At 39.8% G+C, this 22,017-nt stretch overlaps 1 protein-coding gene across 1 annotated transcript; it reads right to left on the bottom strand.

The window, feature by feature from the left end:
* Positions 1-4,489: 4,489 nt before the first annotated feature.
* fh (fumarate hydratase) lies at positions 4,490-20,602 on the bottom strand. The gene is made up of 10 exons (XM_071898983.2): positions 20,470-20,602; positions 18,991-19,122; positions 18,073-18,183; positions 17,716-17,892; positions 15,627-15,809; positions 13,465-13,630; positions 12,579-12,782; positions 10,589-10,716; positions 6,105-6,258; positions 4,490-5,512 (listed from the first exon to the last, which is right to left on the bottom strand). The coding sequence occupies exons 1-10, from the start codon at positions 20,566-20,568 to the stop codon at positions 5,370-5,372; spliced, it is 1,497 nt and encodes a 498-aa protein (XP_071755084.1). The 5' UTR covers positions 20,569-20,602; the 3' UTR covers positions 4,490-5,369.
* Positions 20,603-22,017: the final 1,415 nt, after the last annotated feature.

Here is a 22,017-nt window from a genome sequence, read left to right as displayed (position 1 = left end):
GCAAAGTGGTAAAAGAAAAATAAATATGTTGCAAGAATCAAAACTGAAATAAGTGTTTATTTTGAAAAAACAATAAAATTTATGAGGTAAAACATCAAATAATGTGCTGTTGTATAGTTTTCAATGTAATACAGGTCAAAGATAATTTACAAATCACTGTTTTCAGTTTTAATTTTAATTTAACATACCGTCCCAACTTTTTCTGATTTGGGGTTGTACACATACATACATACACATATACATATCGAGGGCTTGGAGCCAAAGGGGCGTAAGTGCGATTTTGGGCGAATATGAGTATTATATATCAATTGAAAGGTCTCAGTGAGATCTTTTCAGTGCCAAAAGGACACAACTGAAATCATGACCCATAAGTTTTAATTAAACAAAAACTGAAAGCTGTAACAGTAAAAATAGGGTTTTGTTTGCTGCCAAAAGGACGTAACTGCACTTACACCCTTTTGACACCAAGCAAAACCTCACTTTTGACACTGAACAAGCATTGTGGGTAGAGGATTCTAACAGCACTTAGGTCAAATCAAAATGCATGCTGACGTAAGTAATGCTATATCACATGATCACATCATTTTTAGTATCCTATTCATATTCTAATTAATATTCTAGGTCAATATTAGATTAATGTAAATATGTTAATATTCCCATGAAATACTTAGGCCTATAGATTCAAAATGTTATTTTATAATGTTAGGAGTGTGAACTGGTCAAGATGAGCTCTGATAGTAAGACTGCTGGTAGCTGAAGTTATCCCTCAGTGTTATGAGGAGTGTTACAGGTCTTTGAATGTGTCCCAGGACACATCAATAAGTGATGTGTCCTGGGACACATACAAAAATGTATTATACTAGCAAAAGAAAAAAAAAGTAGTAGTTTAGAATCAAAAGTAGTTTCTTATGTCTATAGAGGTTTATTAAAAAGGTTTATTAAAAGTTTTTAACAGAAAAAATGTATCAATCAATTTGATATGTTCCATGTAGCCTACAATTTTAAAGGCCTTGGTGAAAGTTGCTGAGCATTACTTCAAGATAAAGATATTAATTCTGATCTTGTTTTATATTTCAGTGTTGATTGAAGTGTAATTGCTAGATTTGTATTAAAATGAATGTGTTTTACAATTGTTTACTTACATACGCCCATATTCTGCATGGCTGTATTGGGACAATGTTTGTGCCAAAAAGGCATATTTCACTCTTTTGCCATTTTTAAAAAAGTTAACAAATATAATTCAACTTAAACTGTAGCAGTACTGTTTTTATAGTAATGCTCAATCTGATAACACAAAAAGTTAAAATATTGTGCTTAGTATGTGGTAACGGCAGCTGATCCAAGTTTAATCAAAATTTGTTTTGGCTCTCCTGTAAAATCTACTATAACGCACTTACGCCCCTTTGGCTCCAAGCCCTCGACATACACATATACAATAAAGTAAATAAAAAATTAATAAACAAAATTAATAAAAATAAAAAATACTTCACTGATTTAACTCTGTTACAGTTGTGATCATTTTCTTCCAGGCCTCAACTGTTTCATGACTAGCCTCATTGAGTTTTGCTGTTGATAATTCCATAATTAGAATATCTAATAGCAACTGAATCCATTGAGGTATTGGGAGAGCATGTGGATGTTGCCATCTCATGACTAACATTTTTTTTGCAGCAGTACAACCTGCCAGCCAGAGACGTTTTTGATTTAAAGACATGAAAAAAGTATCATCATTTAAAAGCATCAGAACTGGGGAATCAGTCAAAGGTGTATGTATTGCTTTGGATAGGAAATCAATTATTGCCGTCCAAAAGGTTTTTACTGGGGGGGCATTCCCACATCATATGTAAATAGGTTCCTAGATAATTTAGTGAACATAAAGTGCAGTTAGGTGTTAGAGGTGTTAAATTCATCAAGTGTCTTAATATCTGTGTATAAACTTAAAATGGATCAGCTGATGGTCTAGGTCTAGTTTTTCCAAATGTTATCCCAATTTATAGATTGAGCATAGTCAGAAAGATCTGTAATTCCAAATTTTAATCACTCCTAAAGGTGATGTTGATTTTCCTAGTAATGTTTTATAGATGACTGAAAAATGTCCATTGGGAAGATCAATTAATTTGTTAATCAGTTCAATAACCGGATGTACTGGAAGTTGCGTGTTCCATGGAACGCCTTAAGCCAGCATAGCTGATCTGAGCTGTAAATGTAAAAAGAAGAAGATGATTTTCCAGGTAAGTTAAATGATTCTTTAAGGTCTTGGAAGGACCGTAGCCCATTTCTATCCATAATGTCCCCTAAGAAACGGACTCCAGCATTTGACCATTGGGATGAAATAAAAGGACGGCCACCTGTTCTGAGGGCCGTATTATGAAATATTGGAGTAAAAGAGTGCCACTTGGTCGACCATTTGTATTGACTGAAATACCATGTGCAATTAGGCATGATCATCTCAATATAAATCAATGAAATTGAGAAATAAAGTTGATATTAGATGTTTTGTAATGTAATTACAAGGGCATGCTCCACTAGCAACCCTTGAAAGCTGGGGTGCCCCGGTGGCGCCCCCGGTGGCGCCCCAGCTGTGTAGAGCACATATCATTAAAGCGAGTAGTAGAGCGCATATCATTAAAGCAAAGTCCTAATCGCAGCAGCACAGGATCAAATCCAGCCCATGCCCTTTGCTGCATGTCATTCCCTCTCTCTTTCCTTCCTCTGTCCTATTTTTCCTGTCTCTCTCTACTGTGACAGTAAAATAAAGCAGAAATGCCAAAAAAAAAAAAATACCAAAGCTATAAGCTCACCCATATCAATGAATATGGCACTAGTACAATCAGTTCCCCTTTGCTCCTTTCTGCTATGAAGTCTAAACAACGCACCAAAGTTGAATGTGCTCTGCGGAGCAGGTAGTGCAGGTAGAGCGTCACAACTATGTGATACAAGTAGTGGAGCTCTGCTGTTGGGGTCAATGTCACTATAGGTTGCCTTTTGTTCACCCACTATCAAGCATTTTATTTTCATTAAGTCATTAAATCATCAATTTCAAAAGTTTACTTTTAAATGGGTAACCCTTTTTTGACAATATTACTATGACATGAGCCACAAGATGAATTTTATTTAATTACATTTTAGTATGTTTAATTGGATGCAGGAGATTTTGCCATGTCCCAAATACTGCTCACTCAACTTCAATGAGATTGAAATTCTAAAACTTCTGAAATGTTCTATATTTTCTTTCTGAAACAAGTTCTCTCAAAATGGAAGCCTTTTTATCACTTATGTTGCATTTTTAATAATGATATTGAACAATGTGTGTGTCCCTGAAATTGCTGTCCACCCTGTCATAATGGGGTAAATGCTCCTTTAGGAAACACCACTTTTCTGTAATTGACATCCCAACCAGCATACTTTTTTTCCTTTAGTGGAGGGAAAATAACAGTAAGGGAAAATAATGGTAATAATGATAAGGGACATAACAGTAAGCCCAGAGAATATCTACATTTCAGTTTAGTTCAGTTTTCTAAGTTTCATCATATTATGTTGGTAGTTTGACATGGTCAAGCTCAACAAGCCAGTCAAGCCCCTGTCATGCTAAAATATGAAAAGTGAATACAATTTTTAACAGTTAAAATCAATCATTTTCACTTGACAGGGTGGACATATTATTTGTATTGTATTAATATAATTAATGTTGTGAACTGAATAGACACACACACATCTGCACACACTTATGATAGTCAATTTTGTATTGAAAAAAAAAAGCTTCACAGGTGTGTTTCTTGGACTCATGATGACACCTTGATACTCTCCCACACATGCCGGAGAATGGAGCCAAAACCACAGAAAAGGAGCAAGGTAGAACATTGTATAAAATACCCAATCAGCAGAGGTGTGACCAAGTCAACTTTGCTCGAGTCCCAAGTCAGTCTCAACTCTTGAAGCACAACAAGTCTCAAGTCAAGTCTCAAGTCTAAATGTAGATTACCAAGTCAAGTCCAAGTCAAGTCCATGTCATTAATGTCAAGTCTCAAGTCTAAATGTAGAACAGCAAGTCAAGTCAGAACAAATCAATTTAATATTTTAAAGAAAAATAAATATCTAGGACTTTTCAATGCAATATGGTTTTAATAGGATAAAAACTTGGTAAGAGCATCATGAGTTTGATTTCTATAATCAGTTTCAACTTCAATAAATTCAATCATTCCATACAAATTCAGAAAACAGAATTTAAATTCAGTCTGGTGGAACAAATCTCATCACTTTCAATCTAAGTCATTTACACAAACACAAGATCTCAAGTCAAGACTTTAGAAACCTTTTCAAGTCATCAAAGTACAAGTCAAGTCAAGTCTCAAGTCTTCTCTTCATGAATCAAGTCAAGTCTCAAGCAATTCAAATTGTGACTCAAATCTGACTCGAATCCAAGTCATGTGACTTGAGTCCCTGCCTCTGCCAATCAGTAATATAGCGTAATGGGATGTGAATTCCCTGTAGACCAGACACTTTTGTTTCAGTGAAAATGTAGTACTTTATTTTGTTCAAAGACATAAGACATGGAACCACTCATGTACAAACAATGATCCAACATACTATGAAAATTCTTTCAAAGCTAGTCCATCTGGTATTGTTTGGAATGGCAATAGGAACATTTGTCTCGGAGGTGCCAGCTAACACCAACTAATAACTGAAGGGAGTCAAAAACAAACTCAAAGTATTTCAAAGGACTTTATCATATATATCAACATCTGTTATTATACCAACTCTTCTCTAGCAGCAAAATTCTTTATTTTGGACTGTTGATTCATTGGACAAACTTAATAAATCTGACGTTAGGCAACTAAATTGCCTCACAAAACATACATGGGCGTATGTGTGACAGACCTGGGCCAAATAGTATAATACTAATATAATAAATAGATAATACTCAAGTGTTTGTTGGTATCACTTGCTGTGCCAGATTGGTGGGGTTTACCATTTTAAGACCATTAACAGAGAAGTATACGCAATAGACTTTCAAATATTTTCCTGTAATTGCCTCAACGTTCTGGTGCTCCTGGCATCATCCCATGTAGCAGACCCCAAGTAAACTAAAACAAACAGTAAAAAGTAAATGTAAATACCACTTGGCCCAGGACTAATATGGATAGGAGAAATTTTGTTTTCACTTCTATTCAACGGAATTAAGCTGAAGATTGCCGGTGGATGCAAAATTGCTGTCACCAAGTAGCTGCAGAGGGTTGAAAGTTTTTATTTGGAAAATGGCAGTTTTTCAGAATACAGACCAGTTACACAGAATACACACCACCGTTCTGTTTTTCCCGTGACTTTTCAGTTTCTTTGTTTACCACTGCTGTTGCTTGTTTTGTTGGAGTTTATTTAGGCCCCAGCATTTCACTTGGCTTCACCCACTGGTCAAACTGTTCCTCTGTCAGGTAGCCGAGCTCCACAGCCGTGGCCTTCAATGTAGAGCCCTTCTTATGGGCCGTCTTGGCTATGGCGGCAGCTTTGTCATAACCTGAAGGAGATAATATGCATGAGAGAAAGAGAGAGAAAGAGAGAGGGAGAAAGAGATTTTTTATGAAACAACGGCACAATTAATTGTGCTCCCTGCTGAATCTTTAGGATGCTGATTGGATTCATATGGGGAGCATCCTAGAGAGCAGAACCTGTACTGCCACATACAACTGTATAACCATTTGTGCAATAATGGTTTTAACTTCACGATTACAGTGTTCCTGACTGAAAAAATGCTGAGCCAGAACAGCAGAAAACCTACTTGTAAGACTATGTGCAATGTAAATAGCAGCTGAAATGCATTTGATTAAATATATTTAAACTGCTTTCTATACTACTACTACTGTACTTGAAGACACTTCCGTCAATATTGTTGTGAAGATAGACAAAAACCAAACAAAAACATATAGGAACAATCACCCACACATACACAACCACTGAATTATATTATTTTACTATGGTCTAACTGAGGTCACAGGTCTGTACAAAAGAGGGTTGAGGCCTCTGTGTGCATGTGTGGGTGTGTGTGCGTGTGTCCACAGCTACATAGCCATTCGTATAGACAATATTAAGACATAAGTCTTTGTACATACCAATGTGTGGGTTGAGTGCAGTGACCAACATGAGAGATTCGTTCATCAGCTTGTTGATTCTCTCTGTGTTGGCCTCGATGCCCACCACGCAGTTATTGGTGAAGGAGACAGCGGCGTCGCCAAGCAACTGCGCAGAGTTCAACACATTTTTAATCTGAGAGGATGAGAAGAAGTAAGAGAAGTAAGACAAGGAGAACTGAATAGACTAAAATATACAAGAGTATAATATACTTGAGTAGGATGACGCCAATGCTTTACGCACTGTGCTAAATTCAGGAGTGGTGCATAGTTAGGGTACAAGGCAATAGAATACATTTGGTCATTCTTGTGGAAGAAAATTTAACATACATGTAACAGCTTAACTGGTCTCCCTCGGGGAATGCACTGTTTCATGATGAATGGTTACCTCACTGTAACCTTTGGGCCATAACTTACTAGGCCAGAGGTCTCTTGTCACAAGTGGCTCCTGGATGTCCCAGACTATCTGTAGATTCTCTAAACTAAGACATAACATATGATGCTGTGACCCTTTTCTGTGACCTGTTCCCATGTCAGCACATTCTGTGCGTCCTTGGAAGATACATAAAGACCAGTTCAAATCTATTCTCCTTTGAAGAAGTGTATGTAGCCTATGTGCTGTGTGCATCTCTTCCTCTCAAGAGACTCCTTTTAATAAATATATACTCAAGTAAGACGAACCTCTGACTCCAGAACTTTTTCCTCAACAATTCTTGAGAATCCAAGTCTGCATTCATATTGACGAGAACTTTTTACTCATCCCTATCGAAGTGGTTAGCAAGGTCATCCCCAACTCAAGGGTGTGGGTTCAATCCGCCTGAAGGACATACCTGCCAATGTATCCTTGAGCAAGATACTTAACCCCTACCTACTACAGGGGCGCTTGGCTGACTCTGCAGCCCAACCAGAGTACGGAAAGAGTTTCCCCAACCTCATCATGAACCTTTACTTTAGGGACTGGGTTTCTCACTCCTCTGTGAGCGTCATTGAACTAGAGTATAGAAATTGGCAATATTGTGTATCGTTTGATATCTGGGTTGTATTTTTGCGTTTGGAAGTTTCTTCATTAGGCATCAGCCACAAGCTAATTTCAAGTTACGGGTTGATGTTGGAAATATTTGACACTGGTTTGAGGTTGGGTAAACTGCAGGGCTCCAGACTGCGACCAAAATGGTTGCATATGCGACCATTTTTTGAGTGTGCGAGTTAAAATTTCACGTGGTCGCATTCGTGCGACTGCATGATGATCGGCTGTTTTGGTCTCCCTCCGGCACGGGTACTGCGTTAGCCATTGTGGTTGAAAGTAGTACTTTTTCTTCTTCACTGGCTCAGTCGGTCTCTCCCTACCTGCACTTTCATCATCAGTGCGCGTGTACGAGGGGGACGCACTGGAGCGGAGGTCAGTATGGACGTATGGACTATTAGGCTGCGTTCACACATAGCGTTTTTTGATGTGGAAAAAGCGCTGCCTGGAGCGCTTTTTGTGAGGAGAAATAAAAAGGGGATCACGGCAACATCACCTGACGTTAGCTGAGCAGCTGCTAGCTCACCAACCAGCTGGTTCACTTCTAGCAGACTATACAGTGTTGTGCAACAAGCAAAGGCTTACCAGATATTTCCAATACATGTCCAGTATAATCCATACTGCCTTTAAGATCGCTGTTGCGGTAACAGAAATTCACTTAATTACAACGTCCAATTTCTCCACCGGCACTTTCACTTTCTCCATATTTGTTGTTGCTATGGGAAACGGCCAGCGTCTCTGTGATCGCAATTGGTCGGCTGAAAAAAGCGGTTCACGTCACCCAGCGCTTTTCTGAAAAGTTGAACATTTCTCAACTTTTGAAAGCGCTCCGCTCTGACGAAAAAAACGCCGGCTGCAGCACTTTTCGGGAGCGGCCACCTTTTGTGCGCCTTGCGGCCGCTTCCCGGCCTAGCTCTGTCCACCTGACAGCCCTCTATTCTGTCGGCGGAAAGAGAGACACAAGCATGGAGGTTTCGACGCGATGGTCGACGCTTCCCGGAGGTTCCCGGGGGCATGGTGGCGTATGAGAAATACGAAGATTTACGAAGAAAAAAAAAAAAAAGGGTGCGACCAAATCATGTGCTGGTGCAACCAACTGACAAAGTTGGTAGCACCAGTGCTACCAGTGGAAAAGTTAGTCTGGAGCCCTGAACTGGATTTCTTTTGTCCACTTAACTTGAAGGAAAGTTGTTGGGATGTTGAGGAAAAATGTTTCTACGCACATTTCTGTGATTCTGTGTGCATACATATTGTACATGGTTACTTGCATTGCATGTACACACAGCATTATTAATCTATAAACCTAATGCAATAAGGATAAATGTGGAGCCCCCCAGGGGTCACCTGGTACAAAAAAAAAATGATGAGGAAATCAGTGGGCACAGTTTTCTTACAATTTACTCCTAAACCGTGCCCACGGATTAGTAAACCATGCGCACAGATTTGTAATATCTACGATGATAACATCAAAGAGGGACTTTTAGGCCTATATACAGTGAGCCAGAGCCATTACACACCGCCTGGCATACATATAGTGAGCTGTAATAGCCATTAGGCACCTAGACCATATGTGAACCATAACCATTGATTAATCACATCAGTAGGTCTAATTTATGATCCAATGTGTGTTTTGGTGACAATATGAAACCTATTTACTCACTGTAAATCATGCTTGTAGAAAAAGCATGTTAATTAAATTGTATATGCAACTCTGTGGGCCGCTGTGGTGTCCGTTTGACGTTATCAATATGCATATTACAAATCCGTATGCACGGTCTAGTAATCCGCGGGCATGGTTTAGGACTCCACTGCCATCCAATGCCACATGTTTATGCTGAATGACGATTGTAAATTGTGAAAGACAGATCACTGTCATTGCTGCTGGAGCGGCAGCTGTAACTATCGCTCCCGGTGTGGTCAGATATCGGAGTGCGCGCATAGCGGCGTTGTGTCTGGGATTTACCTCATGTGGAAAGAGCACTTTCTTTCTGCTGGTTGAACACACAGTGCAGAACAAATACCCGGTTCCCTTAATTTGTCGCACCAAGTGTCAAACGGTTTCCCGTCTCCACCTGTTTATTCAATCCATACCTATCACAGTTTGTTTTTTACTCCTGTCTCAGTGACGCGTGTATCTTCACCAGCTTTCATAAACTTTGTTTCCATATTTCAGCTGTGCTACACTACGGAATCGGTGCTACATTGTGATAGAAAGTAGCTTGCTGTTCATTGGATAAAAAAAAAAAAAACTTGCTCGCATTCCATTGGTAAATGTAAAACATTGCTTTGCTGAATATGACTGGATAAAACGCATCAAAAACAAAAACCCACGTGGAGTGAGTTTTTTTTTTTTTTTTTTTTGTCGAAAATAGTTTGTGAATCTAAAACGTCTATATGCCGGAAATCCGGCACCTGGCCAGAGGTCTTTAAGCCCTGGGCATGTGCCTGTGTTTCAGTGGTGCCAGTTAAGCCTGTAGAGGGCGGCAAACTCCATGTTGATTTCCAAAGCAATGTTTTATAATTTGTTCTGAGCCTATGTAAATTGTTCTCAGCTTATGTCAGCACAGTCATGGTGCTTGGTTATTTGGTTATTCCTGACTAAATGTACAACTGTGTAGTGAAGAATTGCATGTACATATATGTATAAGATGAACTGTACATGTAAGTTATAATTACAATAATAATTAAGTTATTTTAACTCTAATCATGTGCAATGGAGGACCAAGAGTATGCAGGTTTTCCTTCCAACCAAAAACCAGGTGATTTCACTAATTAGTTGCTCCTTCTCTGCTTGAAGGTGTGCCAATCGGTGAAATCAGCTGGGGTAGTGTTTGGTTGGAAGGAAAACCTGCAAACTCTTGGCCCTCCATGGCACACAATTTGAGACCACTGGATTAAGACAATACTCTGAATAAGACAGGACCATGTAAAAGGATTTTATGATTACCGTAGCCCGAATAAGGTCTTAATCAGAGAAAGCATGTTCCAATTAAAACACATGGGGTATCCCAACATTAGTCAGGTTATTTAAGGGCAGTTTAGAATTGTAAACACCTTAATCCCACTATGACTCTCAATCTGAGTTTTCGTGACATTTTACAGCAAGCAGTAAAGTTGGTGAAAAGATGACTGTGGCTTAAAAAGCAGAAGGCATCTAGGGATGTGCTGTAGTCCAACGTTATCGCTATTGGGACTATAATCTATTGCATGTAAACAGGAATATGAATGGAATAGTTTTCACACAACTCATGTAAACGGCTTGATTGGACTACTGTATTACTTGGAATAAGGACCTTAATCAGATTATTGTGTAAACATAGTCATTGACATATGATGAAATCACTTCCCACAAACAAGCCCACTGTGTGCACACACACACACACACACACAAATACACTCGTGCTCAAGCACACGTGTATGCACACACACACACACTTCTTACCATCATAGGCTTGAAGACGTTCAGCTCAAAGTGTCCATTGCTACCTCCGATGGTGACTGCAACATGGTTCCCCATCACCTGGGCTGCAACCATGGTCATGGCCTCACACTGGGTAGGGTTCACCTTGCCTGTACATATAGGTATATCACATACAAACAAAATCCATAAACGTATTTTTATTACTGTATTTGTGAAGAAAATATTGTTTTCCAGCCCCCGAAACCATAATCTGAACCGTAATCTGACTCAGTCGTGCTTTCAGTAAACTGTACATCTGAGGACACACACATACAATTGCAACATAAAGTGTGCATCAATATGTGTACAATATGTGTTTACAAGGGTAGCTGTTAGTTAGTTAGTTAGTTAGTTTTATTATCCTTTCGGAAATTCTCTTTGTGTCTGTGGCAACTGTCAGACAAATACAACCATAACAGAAAGGACATTACAATTAAAGACAGACATTTAACAACAAAGTGCTCCACATCAACATCACCAACAATCAAGAATTAATACAACAAAATGCAAGTGACACACACCTCATATCATCAGGATTTGTTTAACAGAGCTATACTGGAAGGTATAAAGGATCTCTGGGCACGGGACGTCCGCAAAGGCTGATGGTAACAACTCATATTCACCACAGAGAGGGTGTGATACATCACTGAGGATTGCTCGCCCTTTCCCCGCCACTCGGGACTCACAAAGCAGTGTCATACTATGTTGTTGCTGACCCGCAATCTTGCTAGACATTTTAACAATCTGCTGTAACGACAGAAAGGCAGCAGTCACTAGAGCTTATGCGAGAGTGTGTGTGTGTGTGTGTGCGTGTGTGCATACACCAAAGGTCAAGGGGTGAAGGAAGAAAAGGCCAGGCCTAAAAAAAAATAAGCAGCTTGAAATTTGAAGCTGCTACCATAGATGGTCACTTGTAGGTGGAGAGAGAGAGCGATAGAATAGGGAGACAAAGAAAAAGGCAGAGGGAGGCAGGAGTGTAAAAAAAGATAAAAACAGGGAGACAGAGAGAGAATAAGGAGGGTTTGTGTGTGACAAAGGCAGAAAGTTGCTTAGAATGAGAAAACAAAGACAGAGAGGAAACTTCATTAAAATGATATTTTTTTTCATTACTGTTCTTCTGCCGTTTCTCAAATTGCTATGAGGTGGTAAATGGCAGAGACATCAAATTTGGACCAATGATAGATATTCATGTGCAAACGCTGCTCAAGAAATATTTACCCACTCGGCCTGTTGGGGGCGCTATAATTAAAAAGGTCAACATTTCAAACTTTGAATCCTCATAACTCCTATTCCATAAGTCCAATTTCCACAAAACTAGCTACACATATCCAGCTATCTTTGAGCAACAAATTTGCCTCAAAATCACTAACAAATCTTTTCCATATTAATACCAGTCAGGATGCCGTGCGCATCCAGGTCATGAATATGACGGTGCAGATTCACATCACCTGACGTATTATTTTGCATGATATCCTCTCCTGGTCGCAGTCAAATATTTTAGAAGACTGGTCTGCATTACTAGTAGCTGTAAGTATAACTTCCATTGCCTTAGTGCACTTTCAAACAAAAAAGATTTTGAAAACATAAACAAAACTTTGCTTGTAATCAACGAAAGCAGTCGTGCTTGTGTGTGAAAGGATACAAGCTGGCACACTGATGGCTTGCTAAAGGCAGTGTGAATGGAAGTAGAGGTAGTAAAGCATTTCCAATAACGCCTTTTTGCCGGTCTCTCTGAAAGGGTCTAAACATACAAATGTCTTCCTTCCATAACATGCGCCTCACTGCCGTAAGTGGTGGTGGATAACAGCTGTTAACACCACATACATTCTTTTTAACACCACTGCCATAAACGGAGCAAACGGAGAGAAATTAAATAAATAGGATTTGATAGGGCTTCAAGTAGCCGATACTGATCAATCAAAATCAAATGAATGAGCCCCATTAACCCTAACAGTGACCTTTGTCCCCTGACCTGGCATGATGCTGCTTCCCGGTTCATTCTCAGGTAAGATGAGTTCTCCGAGCCCAGAGCGGGGTCCCGATCCCAGGAAGCGAATATCGTTGGCAATCTTCATCATACTGACAGCCACTGTATTCAACGTTCCACTCAGCTCTACCAAGGCATCATGGGCTGCCAGAGCCTCAAACTTGTTGGGAGCTGTCACAAACGGCAGACCTACGGAGACAAAAACGTGTTACAGTGTGTGTGTGTGTGTGTGTGTGTGGATTGTGCGGTGTTGTGGGAAGCCATAACATAAGCCATTGGTGGACGATTTTATCCAAAGCATCTTACAGTACCATGTCTGCATACCAGAGATGCTCACAAGTCACCCAATGCAAGTCCAAGTCAAGGCTCAAGTCTTTGGCCACGAGTCTCAGATGGTCTGCTTAACAGTCCCAACAGTCATTTCTAACAAATTTACAATTACGCTACATTTCAAATGAATTTAGCAAGTCGTATATCAGGCACTGTGTAATAAAATGATAATGTAACCTAAATGAAGCTGTAAGATAAGATAGGATAAGATAAGATAGCACTTTATTAATCCCCTTGGGGAAATTCAGATAGATAGGATGTATCAAATAAAATTTAAATAAACAGTTAGAATAATGGTAATAATAATAGTTGTAATAATAACAATATATGTAAAATACAGAATAGATTGATGTCAATATTAAGTATAGAAGAGTATATCATAGAATAGTATAGTATAATAGAAAATACAGTAAAATATATCAAAAGAAAATGTAATGTAATTTGTTTGAGCCTTGCATGAACTTTCCACAACAGAAAATGCGTGTGTGTGTGTGTGTGTGTGTGTGTGTGTGTGTGTGTGTGTGCGCGTGCCTTAGCTCACCTGTGAGAGAAGCAACAGTTGCGGCTACTTTCTCAGCAAAGCCGATGCGGGTGTTGAGTCCTGTGCCGACCGCAGTGCCGCCTGCTGCCAGCTCGTACACCTTGGGCATGGCTGCATTTACTCTCTCGATGCTGTACTTCACCTGCTGAACATAACCACTGAACTCCTACACACACTCGCATCCACACACGCGCGCACACACACACACACACACACACACACATAGAAACACACATAAATAATCTAGGACAACATTTCTCCGGAAAGACACTGAACCTCTGCTTTTGGAAATGTTGGAAATACAACCCAGAGCACCTTCCAGTGAGTTCCCTTAGAGCCTGGTCTAGCAAGGGGGGATTGGATATATAATTTCTCAACAGAAGGTTGTGATATATGCGGAATTGGCTGGTAGATCTTTTTAATGCAAACAGTGATAGTTGGTTTCCAGTCTCTGGTAAATGTCTGGTCAGGAATAGCTAACCTTCCAGTAACATGAGTGCATGCATTTCAGAATATACAGCTGCACAGTAAAGTCAATGTGTGATGTGGATTTGCCTATTATCTGTGCTCTTCAAGACTTAACACAGGACATGCTATTAATTAGGGCCCGAGCACCGACCAGTGCGAAGCCCTATTGTAATGCAAGGAATTATTATTATTTTTCTTTGTAAAAATGAATCGCATTTTTGAGGGGCTAAAGGTGCTCGAAAAGTTGCGAAACTTTGCACACGCCTCAGAAGTGGTAAAAAATTATATATTTTACGGGTCTTGCGCATGTGCATGGCAAAATGCCTCAATAGCGCCCCCTACAAAATTTTGAGTTTTTGTCCAACGGCGTGGGTGTGGCGAGGCGTCGAATTTCCATGTTTCGCCACGAAACAGGAAGTGCTTTGTAACTCCACTGTACATGGTCACATCTGCCCCAAACTTCACATGTTTGATAAGTCTCCCGGCCTGAAGACATCTCCAGGCCAATATTCAGTTATAGTCATAGCGCCAACTACTGGCAACACCGGGAGTGGTTTGTAACTCGGCTGTACATGGTCAAATCTGCCCCAAACTTCACATGTTTGATAAGTCTCCCGGCCTGAACACATCTACAGGCCAGTTTTGAATCATAGTCATAGCGCCACCTACTGGCAACACAGGAAGTGCTCAGTAACTCCACCATACATGGTCAAATCTGCCCCAAACTTCACACGTTTGATGACGGTCCCGGCCTGAAGACATCTACAGGCCGATTTTAAATCATAGTCATAGCGCCACCTACTGGCAAAAGGAAATGACATGTTTTAGACTGAAAATTCAGAGCCGCGTTGACCGGTCAGTGTCCAGTAACGACACCGCGGCTGCGGCACACCCCGAAGTGTGCAAAGGTGCGAGGGCCCGATCATCGCTGCTTGCAGCTTTCATTTCTGATTGAGATTTCCTATTTTTTCCATTTTCCTATAAGCAGCAGTATTCAGAGTATAGAAATGTGTTTCACAGTACAATTCAAAGAAAAACCTACTGTATGGCTGTTTACAAAATAAAACAGTGCATGATCTGTGAAGCCTGATTATCTGGTTTCCCCATGACCACCCAACACTCACATCAAATAGATTACGAGCATCCTGCTTCCCTCTGAACCAATGAACATGTCCAGGAAGACAGTTCAAGGGTGTGTATGCTTGCATTTATATCCATACAAGCAGTAAGAACAACAGAAACATCCTGTGTATGTGTGTGAGAGAGAGTGTGGACTGCAATACAAGTATGCAGGGTTCCCTTTACCAATTTAACGCTTAGGTGGCCTACCTAAAGGAAAATATGGAAATGTACTATAGGTTTTGTCTTTTCCTTCCTTAAAGCAATATTCCACTTAGTTTTAACACTGGGGTTATTCGGCACTTGACCGCCATGAAAACCAGAATATAAACTAATCACCAAGATCGGATACAGCTGGGACAAGTTATATATATTTTCTGGTTTTCATGGAGTTCAAGTGCCGAATAACCCCCATGTTAAAACTAAGTGGAATATTGCTTTAAGGTGTTTGAATTGGCACCAATATAGCCTTTTCCTTACTTTATGGCTTCCAATAGCCTTCTATTGTGGCTAAAGGTTATTGCAAAACCCACATGTACTGGCAACCTTACTGGCCGAACCCTGTACTGCTGTACCTGTCCAAGTGAGAGGGGCACAGCATCCTGAGTGTGTGTGCGTCCAATCTTGATGATATCTTTGAACTCGTCAGCCTTAGCAGCCAGAGCGTCATGCAGAGTCTGCAGGCCGGGCAGCAGAACCTGGTGGACCTCTGTGGCTGCAGAGATATGCATGGCAGTGGGGAAGGTGTCATTGGAGCTCTGGAAAGGTGACACACATCCACATCTTTGTTATTGTTTTGTATTGTGATCTACTGTTATTCAAACTTATCTTGGAATACCAGCATGAAATCAAGAAAATTTGCTTTTATGGGAGTACATTTAACCATCAATTGCTCCTTGGCCACTGGTATTTTTCCTTCTTCCTTTAAACATGCAATTGTGCAACCCATGTTAAAGAAACCTAATCTTGACTCGCTCACTCTGAGCAATTACCGACCTATTTCTAAAATTTCTTTTTTGTCTAAGGTGTTGGAGAAAGTTATTGCCTCTTAACTAATTGATTATAAGAATGTTAACAGCATTTTCGATAACTATCAGTCTGGTTTTAGAGCTCTACACAGTACTGAGACGGCCCTAGTCAAGGTGACAAATGACTTACTCCTTGCTGCAGATAAAGGTGAAAGCTCCATTCTGGTCCTGCTAGACCTGAGTGCAGCCTTTGATACAGTAGACCACTCTATCCTTCTACAGCGCCTTGAAACTTGGGTTGGTCTAAAAGGGTCTGCTCTCAACTTATTACGCTCCTATCTGTCCAAGAGAACCTTTTCTGTTGTTGTTGGAAATTCCTCATCTTCTGTTTCCCAGTTCACTCATGGCGTTCCTCAAGGGTCAATCTTGGGGCCGTTACTGTTCTCCATTTATATGCTGCCCTTGGGTCAGGTCATTAATAAGCACAATGTACAGTACCATTGTTATGCTGACGACACCCAGTTATATGTCCCGTTACAACCCACTAATCATAGCAGCCTAACTCAACTTACCGCCTGCCTTTCTGATATCAACTGCTAGACTTCTCAAAATTTCCTCAAACTTTCCTCTACACAGGTATTACTCAGGCTTCCCTCTGTCGCCTTCAATTGGTTCAAAATGCTGCTGCTAGGATTATTACTGGTTCAAGAAAACGAGATCATATAACTCCAATTCTGGCCTCCCTGCATTGGCTTCCCGTTCATTGTCGCATTGATTTTAAAATTTTACTGTTGACCTTCAAGGCTTTACATGACCAGGCCCCTAATTATATCAAAGATCTACTAACCCCTTATGTGCCTGGGCGCCCTCTTAGATCGGCTGATAGTGGCTTTCTGGTTATTCCCAGAGCCCACCTGGTGACTAAGGGCTATCGGGCCTTTGCAGTCCGGGCCCCCAAACTCTGGAACGACTTACCTGCTGAGATTAGGTCTGCTAAATCTGTCACTGCTTTTAAATCTCTTCTTAAAACATTCTTTTTTAGAAAAGCTTTTATCTCTGTGTGAATTGTTGAATTATTGTATTATTATTGTTTTATTGTATTTTATCCTTTTGTGAAGCACTTTGTAACATTGTTAAGAAAAGTGCTATATAAATAAATAAATAAATAAAGTTTATTATCAAGTCATCAACTGATTAGGATCCAGTAGTACTTGCAAACACTTCATAGCCTTTGTTTTAAACTGCTTGAAGTGCCAGATAGGTGGGCTTTGGCAGAAAGTTTACACAATTGTACAAAAGTATTAGTAGTCAATCAAGTATTATTTTCTATCTGCTCACTTTTGAGTCCCACATTGTGTTGCATTGTCTGCATTTATTTTAACCACTTTTCTTTCAAATGCATTTCCAATTGCCTCCTTGTACTTTAGTATTTTTGTTTTTTGCCTTTCCCTAAAGTACTTTACAGAAAGTGATGCTGGTGCCGTAAACCCCACCCATCACACACCATGGACTAGCACTCCATGCAAGTAAAAAAAAACAATGCTAAGAATGATTTACACATACTGTGTAAGCTAGGTGTGAACTTGAATGACACAAATGATTGATGAAGTGAACATGGGTCTTCTTGCCCTGTTTGCCCATTTAGACATGGTTTCTTGAACACACACACGCATACAAACAAGCACACACACACTACCTGACTTTTGTTAACGTGGTCATTGGGGTGTACAGGGTCCTTGCTGCCTAGTTTTCCGCCTAGGATCTCAATGGCTCTGTTGCTGATCACCTCATTGACATTCATGTTGCTCTGAGTTCCAGATCCAGTCTGCCAGACCACCAGAGGGAAATGGTCGTCCAGCTTCCCAGCCACTACCTACACACATATCACTCATGTTAGGGTCTTCCGGCATCTGTATATGTATGCATGAGTGCTTGGGCTTATGTCTGCATGTCCTTGATCCATGTTGACCGCCTGTAATATCTGAATACTGTGTAAATTAACAGATGAAAGTAAAGCATATGAGGTGTATGTGCGTTTGTGTAACCACTCCACCTCGTCTGCAGCCTGAACGATCGCATCAGCGATCTTGGGGTTGAGGCCATATTCCTTGTTAACCTCAGCAGCCGCTCTCTTCAGGATACCAAAGGCCTTAATCACCTGGATCTGAGACAAAAAGCCAGACACAACAGCGGGGAGGCAGAGGGAGAGAGAGACAGACAAAGAGAGAGAGAGAGAGAACAGACCGAGTGGTGGAGAGATTGATGAGAGGATGCCCAGTATGTTGAGAAACATGCATATAAAGCATATCTGCCTCTGCTTTGTATGTCAGTCAAGCATATCGTGTCAAATATTAGAGCTGCAACGATTAATCGATTAATCGATTAGTTGTCAACTATTAAATTAATCGCAAACTATTTTGATAATCGATTTGAGTAATTTTTTAAGAAAAATAAGTCAAAATTCTCTGATTCCAGCTTCTTAAATGTGAATATTTTCTGGTTTCTTTACTCCTCTATGACAGTAAACTGAATATCTTTGGGTTGTGAACAAAACAAGACACGTCATCTTGGGCTTTGGGAAACACTGATCGACATTTTTCACCATTTTCTGACATTTTATAGACCAAACAACTAATCGATTAATCGAGAAACTAATCGACAGATTAATCGACAATGAAAATAATCGTTAGTTGCAGCCCTATCGAACATAAAAATCAGACCCAAGCATCAAGACACAAACAAATACACAAAAACCTCAAACTTAGTTTCTGACAGAACGTGATTAATACAAACATAAGTAAAAAAAAAAAATCAAGGCAAAGGGAGTTTGTTTTAAAAAGTCTGCACTTTAGAAGTGTTTCCAAAACTCTTCGACAACACTCTAGGTAATTCAAATGGATACACACATAAAATCACCATTCACTCATTTAGACATTCATTGAGTGATTTCAATCATTAATTTCTGACTTACTGGCATCCTCTCAGTTGGTCCCCCTATCTTGAAGTTCATAGTGGATCTGACTGTCTGGGCACCATAGTACTTGTCAGCTGGCACTTTGAGCTCCCCAAACGTGTCCCGTTCAATCCTGTACTCTGAACTGGCCTGTAAAAGAACACACGCACGCACACATGCTCAATTTAACAGTGTAAAATAATCTATTAGACGCATGATGGTTAGCTAGTGTGGCTGTTAGTCTAATTGCAGGTGTTCCTACATGCAAAAAGCCAGAGCTTTGGACCTCTTTTCTAGCTTTGGGAGAGTTGCTAGCATTCACAAATGATGACTGTGACGTTTGGTTTCAGTTTAGGGCAATATCATGGGAATTCTGATTTGGAGTGGATTTTGACTTATAGGTTAGTGGACAAACTTCAAAAAGGCCAGACCATATGGGAGTTGAGACACATAAACTCATGTAGATTGATATTGAAAGCTCTGGAATTGAAAGCAATATAACTTGCAATTGTAGCATGTAGAGTAGGTGAGTGACATATTGTGTCCCAAACAAAAAGAAAAAAATGAAAACAATAATGGTGACATGTTCAACTCAAGTGTTGTTGCCTGCCCTTAAAAACTGCTAATGTGATTGGTTGAGGATGTCTAGTAAATGCTGTAAATGCTCATAGCCATGAATTCAATAAATCCTGTCTGAATCAATCTTACCTTAACTACTTGCCAATACTAGGCTATAATTCAGACTCTAAAACTATGATTGTTTTCATGGATGTCTTTGCAAACTGTCCCTCAACTCAATTATTAGGTCGTGTGAAAAGGCTGAGAGTAGCCTAGCTTAATAGTAGCTACTAGTAGCCTAGCTTAAATTGTACTGTGCTGTAGCTCTTTGACTTGACTGTGTACTGAATGAATGTGACTGGTAGCAACAAGCAATACACATGTCAAACTAAATATTTTATTACATGTGTATCAAAATTCAAATGCCTAGTTTCATATGGATAGTATAATGGTACTATGTACAGATTGTATCATAACACTATGAATTTATATGTGCTATAACTCTATGCATGTATGGATAATATCGTGGCAACTACTATGAATAGACAGAATCGTAGTCCTATGTATGCATGACAGTCTTCAGAACTGGCATTAGGTAACTGGTAGGCAAGCTGCACTGAAAACTGACTTTGACCTCTGATTGCTAATGTTAGCAAAGGCGATTTTGTTGACACTGACAAGCTAATCAACCAGCACGATCATATAAAACTTTAATTAAGTAGTTTCGCGTTAAGCAATTGCAAAACGTTACTGTTCGCGGAACGTAAGCAAGGTTAAAAATCCAACGCGTCTAGCTTGACCATTTTCACTTGACATGCCATTTAGTTAACGTTAGCTTGCTTGCTCACTTCTCATTCATTTCGACAGGCTAAGCTATAGGAAAGAAGGTCACTCGGGGTAACAGATCATTCTGTCCTCTTACAAAGTCAGAAAACGTACCATTCTGGACGGGGTAATGAGCCTGGAGTTAACGAGGTGCCTTGGGGAAGTCAGGAGGCTGCAGTTAAACCGCTGCACGCTTCTCAGAGAGCGATACATGGCTGCCCGTGTCAGGAGAGGTGAGGGGTGGAACCTTAGTGAACCAACCAAAAACCCCAGTGAGGAGGCGGAAACATATTCGTGTAACATAGAATTAACTTCCGCACGGCCGACCGGAAAATGGGGGACACAATGACCATATAAGGAAACTCATTTTCAATCACCTCTTTTTTGATCAATCGTATAGCATATGTATTATCGTCGTTGATATATCTTTTTTTACCATAGCTATTGAATAATAAGAAATAGAAAACAATCATTTAATATCAGCCTAATTTGTTTTTTTATTGCAAGGAAAATGTACAAAACAATGTAGGCAAAGAGTAAACCAAAATACAATAAAATAACCAACAATGGTGGATATGCAACTGTAACACAAATAAAAATAATAACAAGTATGCACAATCAAAATATTCAATACAAGAATCACAAAGACACATAAGAGAAATTAAAAAAGGACTGGGGCATGGACATCTACATTTTTTTTTTGGCCTGTCTGTTCATTTTTTTCATTTGTTTCAGTGATTTAAAGTAGTTGGCAAACTCAATTATAAACAAGGTGAAAGAGGGTGTGCTTCCTTTCCACTTACAAGTGTGTAGCCTATATGATATTTACCCAAAATAACAAGATTGACAATGTCAGAAATGTTAACATCCAGATTGTCCATAAAATTAATTATATCCACATAAGTAAAATAAGGTATGTTGTCCATTTATAGAGACAACCAACTGTGGATATCAGACCATGTAAGGAAGGCGCACTTCATTACCCAATACTTGCACTATTTGCACATTTATATTGTATATATTGTACATTTGCACAGCATTAATAACTGCACAAGTCATTATTTAAAGTATTTTATTGAATATTGCATTAAAACATTTTAAGTTTGTTTGTGAGCTTAATCTTGTAGGCGCTGGAGCAGTTACTCAGCATGGGCATAGAGAGCCTAAGTCCCTCCCCTTCCGGTGGACCACCATGGGACCTTATTTCGGAAAAAATATGTACGGTAGTCAACGGCGAGAGACAAATAATTGTTTGATCCCGTTTGAATTGTGCCATGAATTACACATATGATGTTTTGTCAATTTAAATGATAATTTTGCAAGTCAAGAAAGTCGCAGTTTGTCGTAAAACTGTTGAACTATAAGACTGTAAAAATACGTAATTAGAAAGACTACACACCCAAAAGTCACGCAAGTGACGTAACTTCCTCTCTCCACAAACTACCCAGAGCCGCTGAAGCTAAGTCCCTCTCAGATAGCAGGAGTATTATACACAACCTGGAAGGTAGACAGTAAGAATGGATTTAAACTGGTTTAGGATAGTTTTAGTACAGTGGGGGCTAACGTTAACGCGATGCCTGTGTGTGTTTCCTATGTTTCGTTCCATGTTGGTGTTGGTGACGTATATTGTGCGAGACGAGAGATGTAGTTCACTGAGCGGTT

The sequence above is a fragment of the Centroberyx gerrardi genome, chromosome 20 (assembly GCF_048128805.1).
Source record: "Centroberyx gerrardi isolate f3 chromosome 20, fCenGer3.hap1.cur.20231027, whole genome shotgun sequence".
Taxonomy (NCBI): domain Eukaryota; kingdom Metazoa; phylum Chordata; class Actinopteri; order Beryciformes; family Berycidae; genus Centroberyx; species Centroberyx gerrardi.
This window is presented reverse-complemented; position numbering and strand designations above follow the sequence as displayed.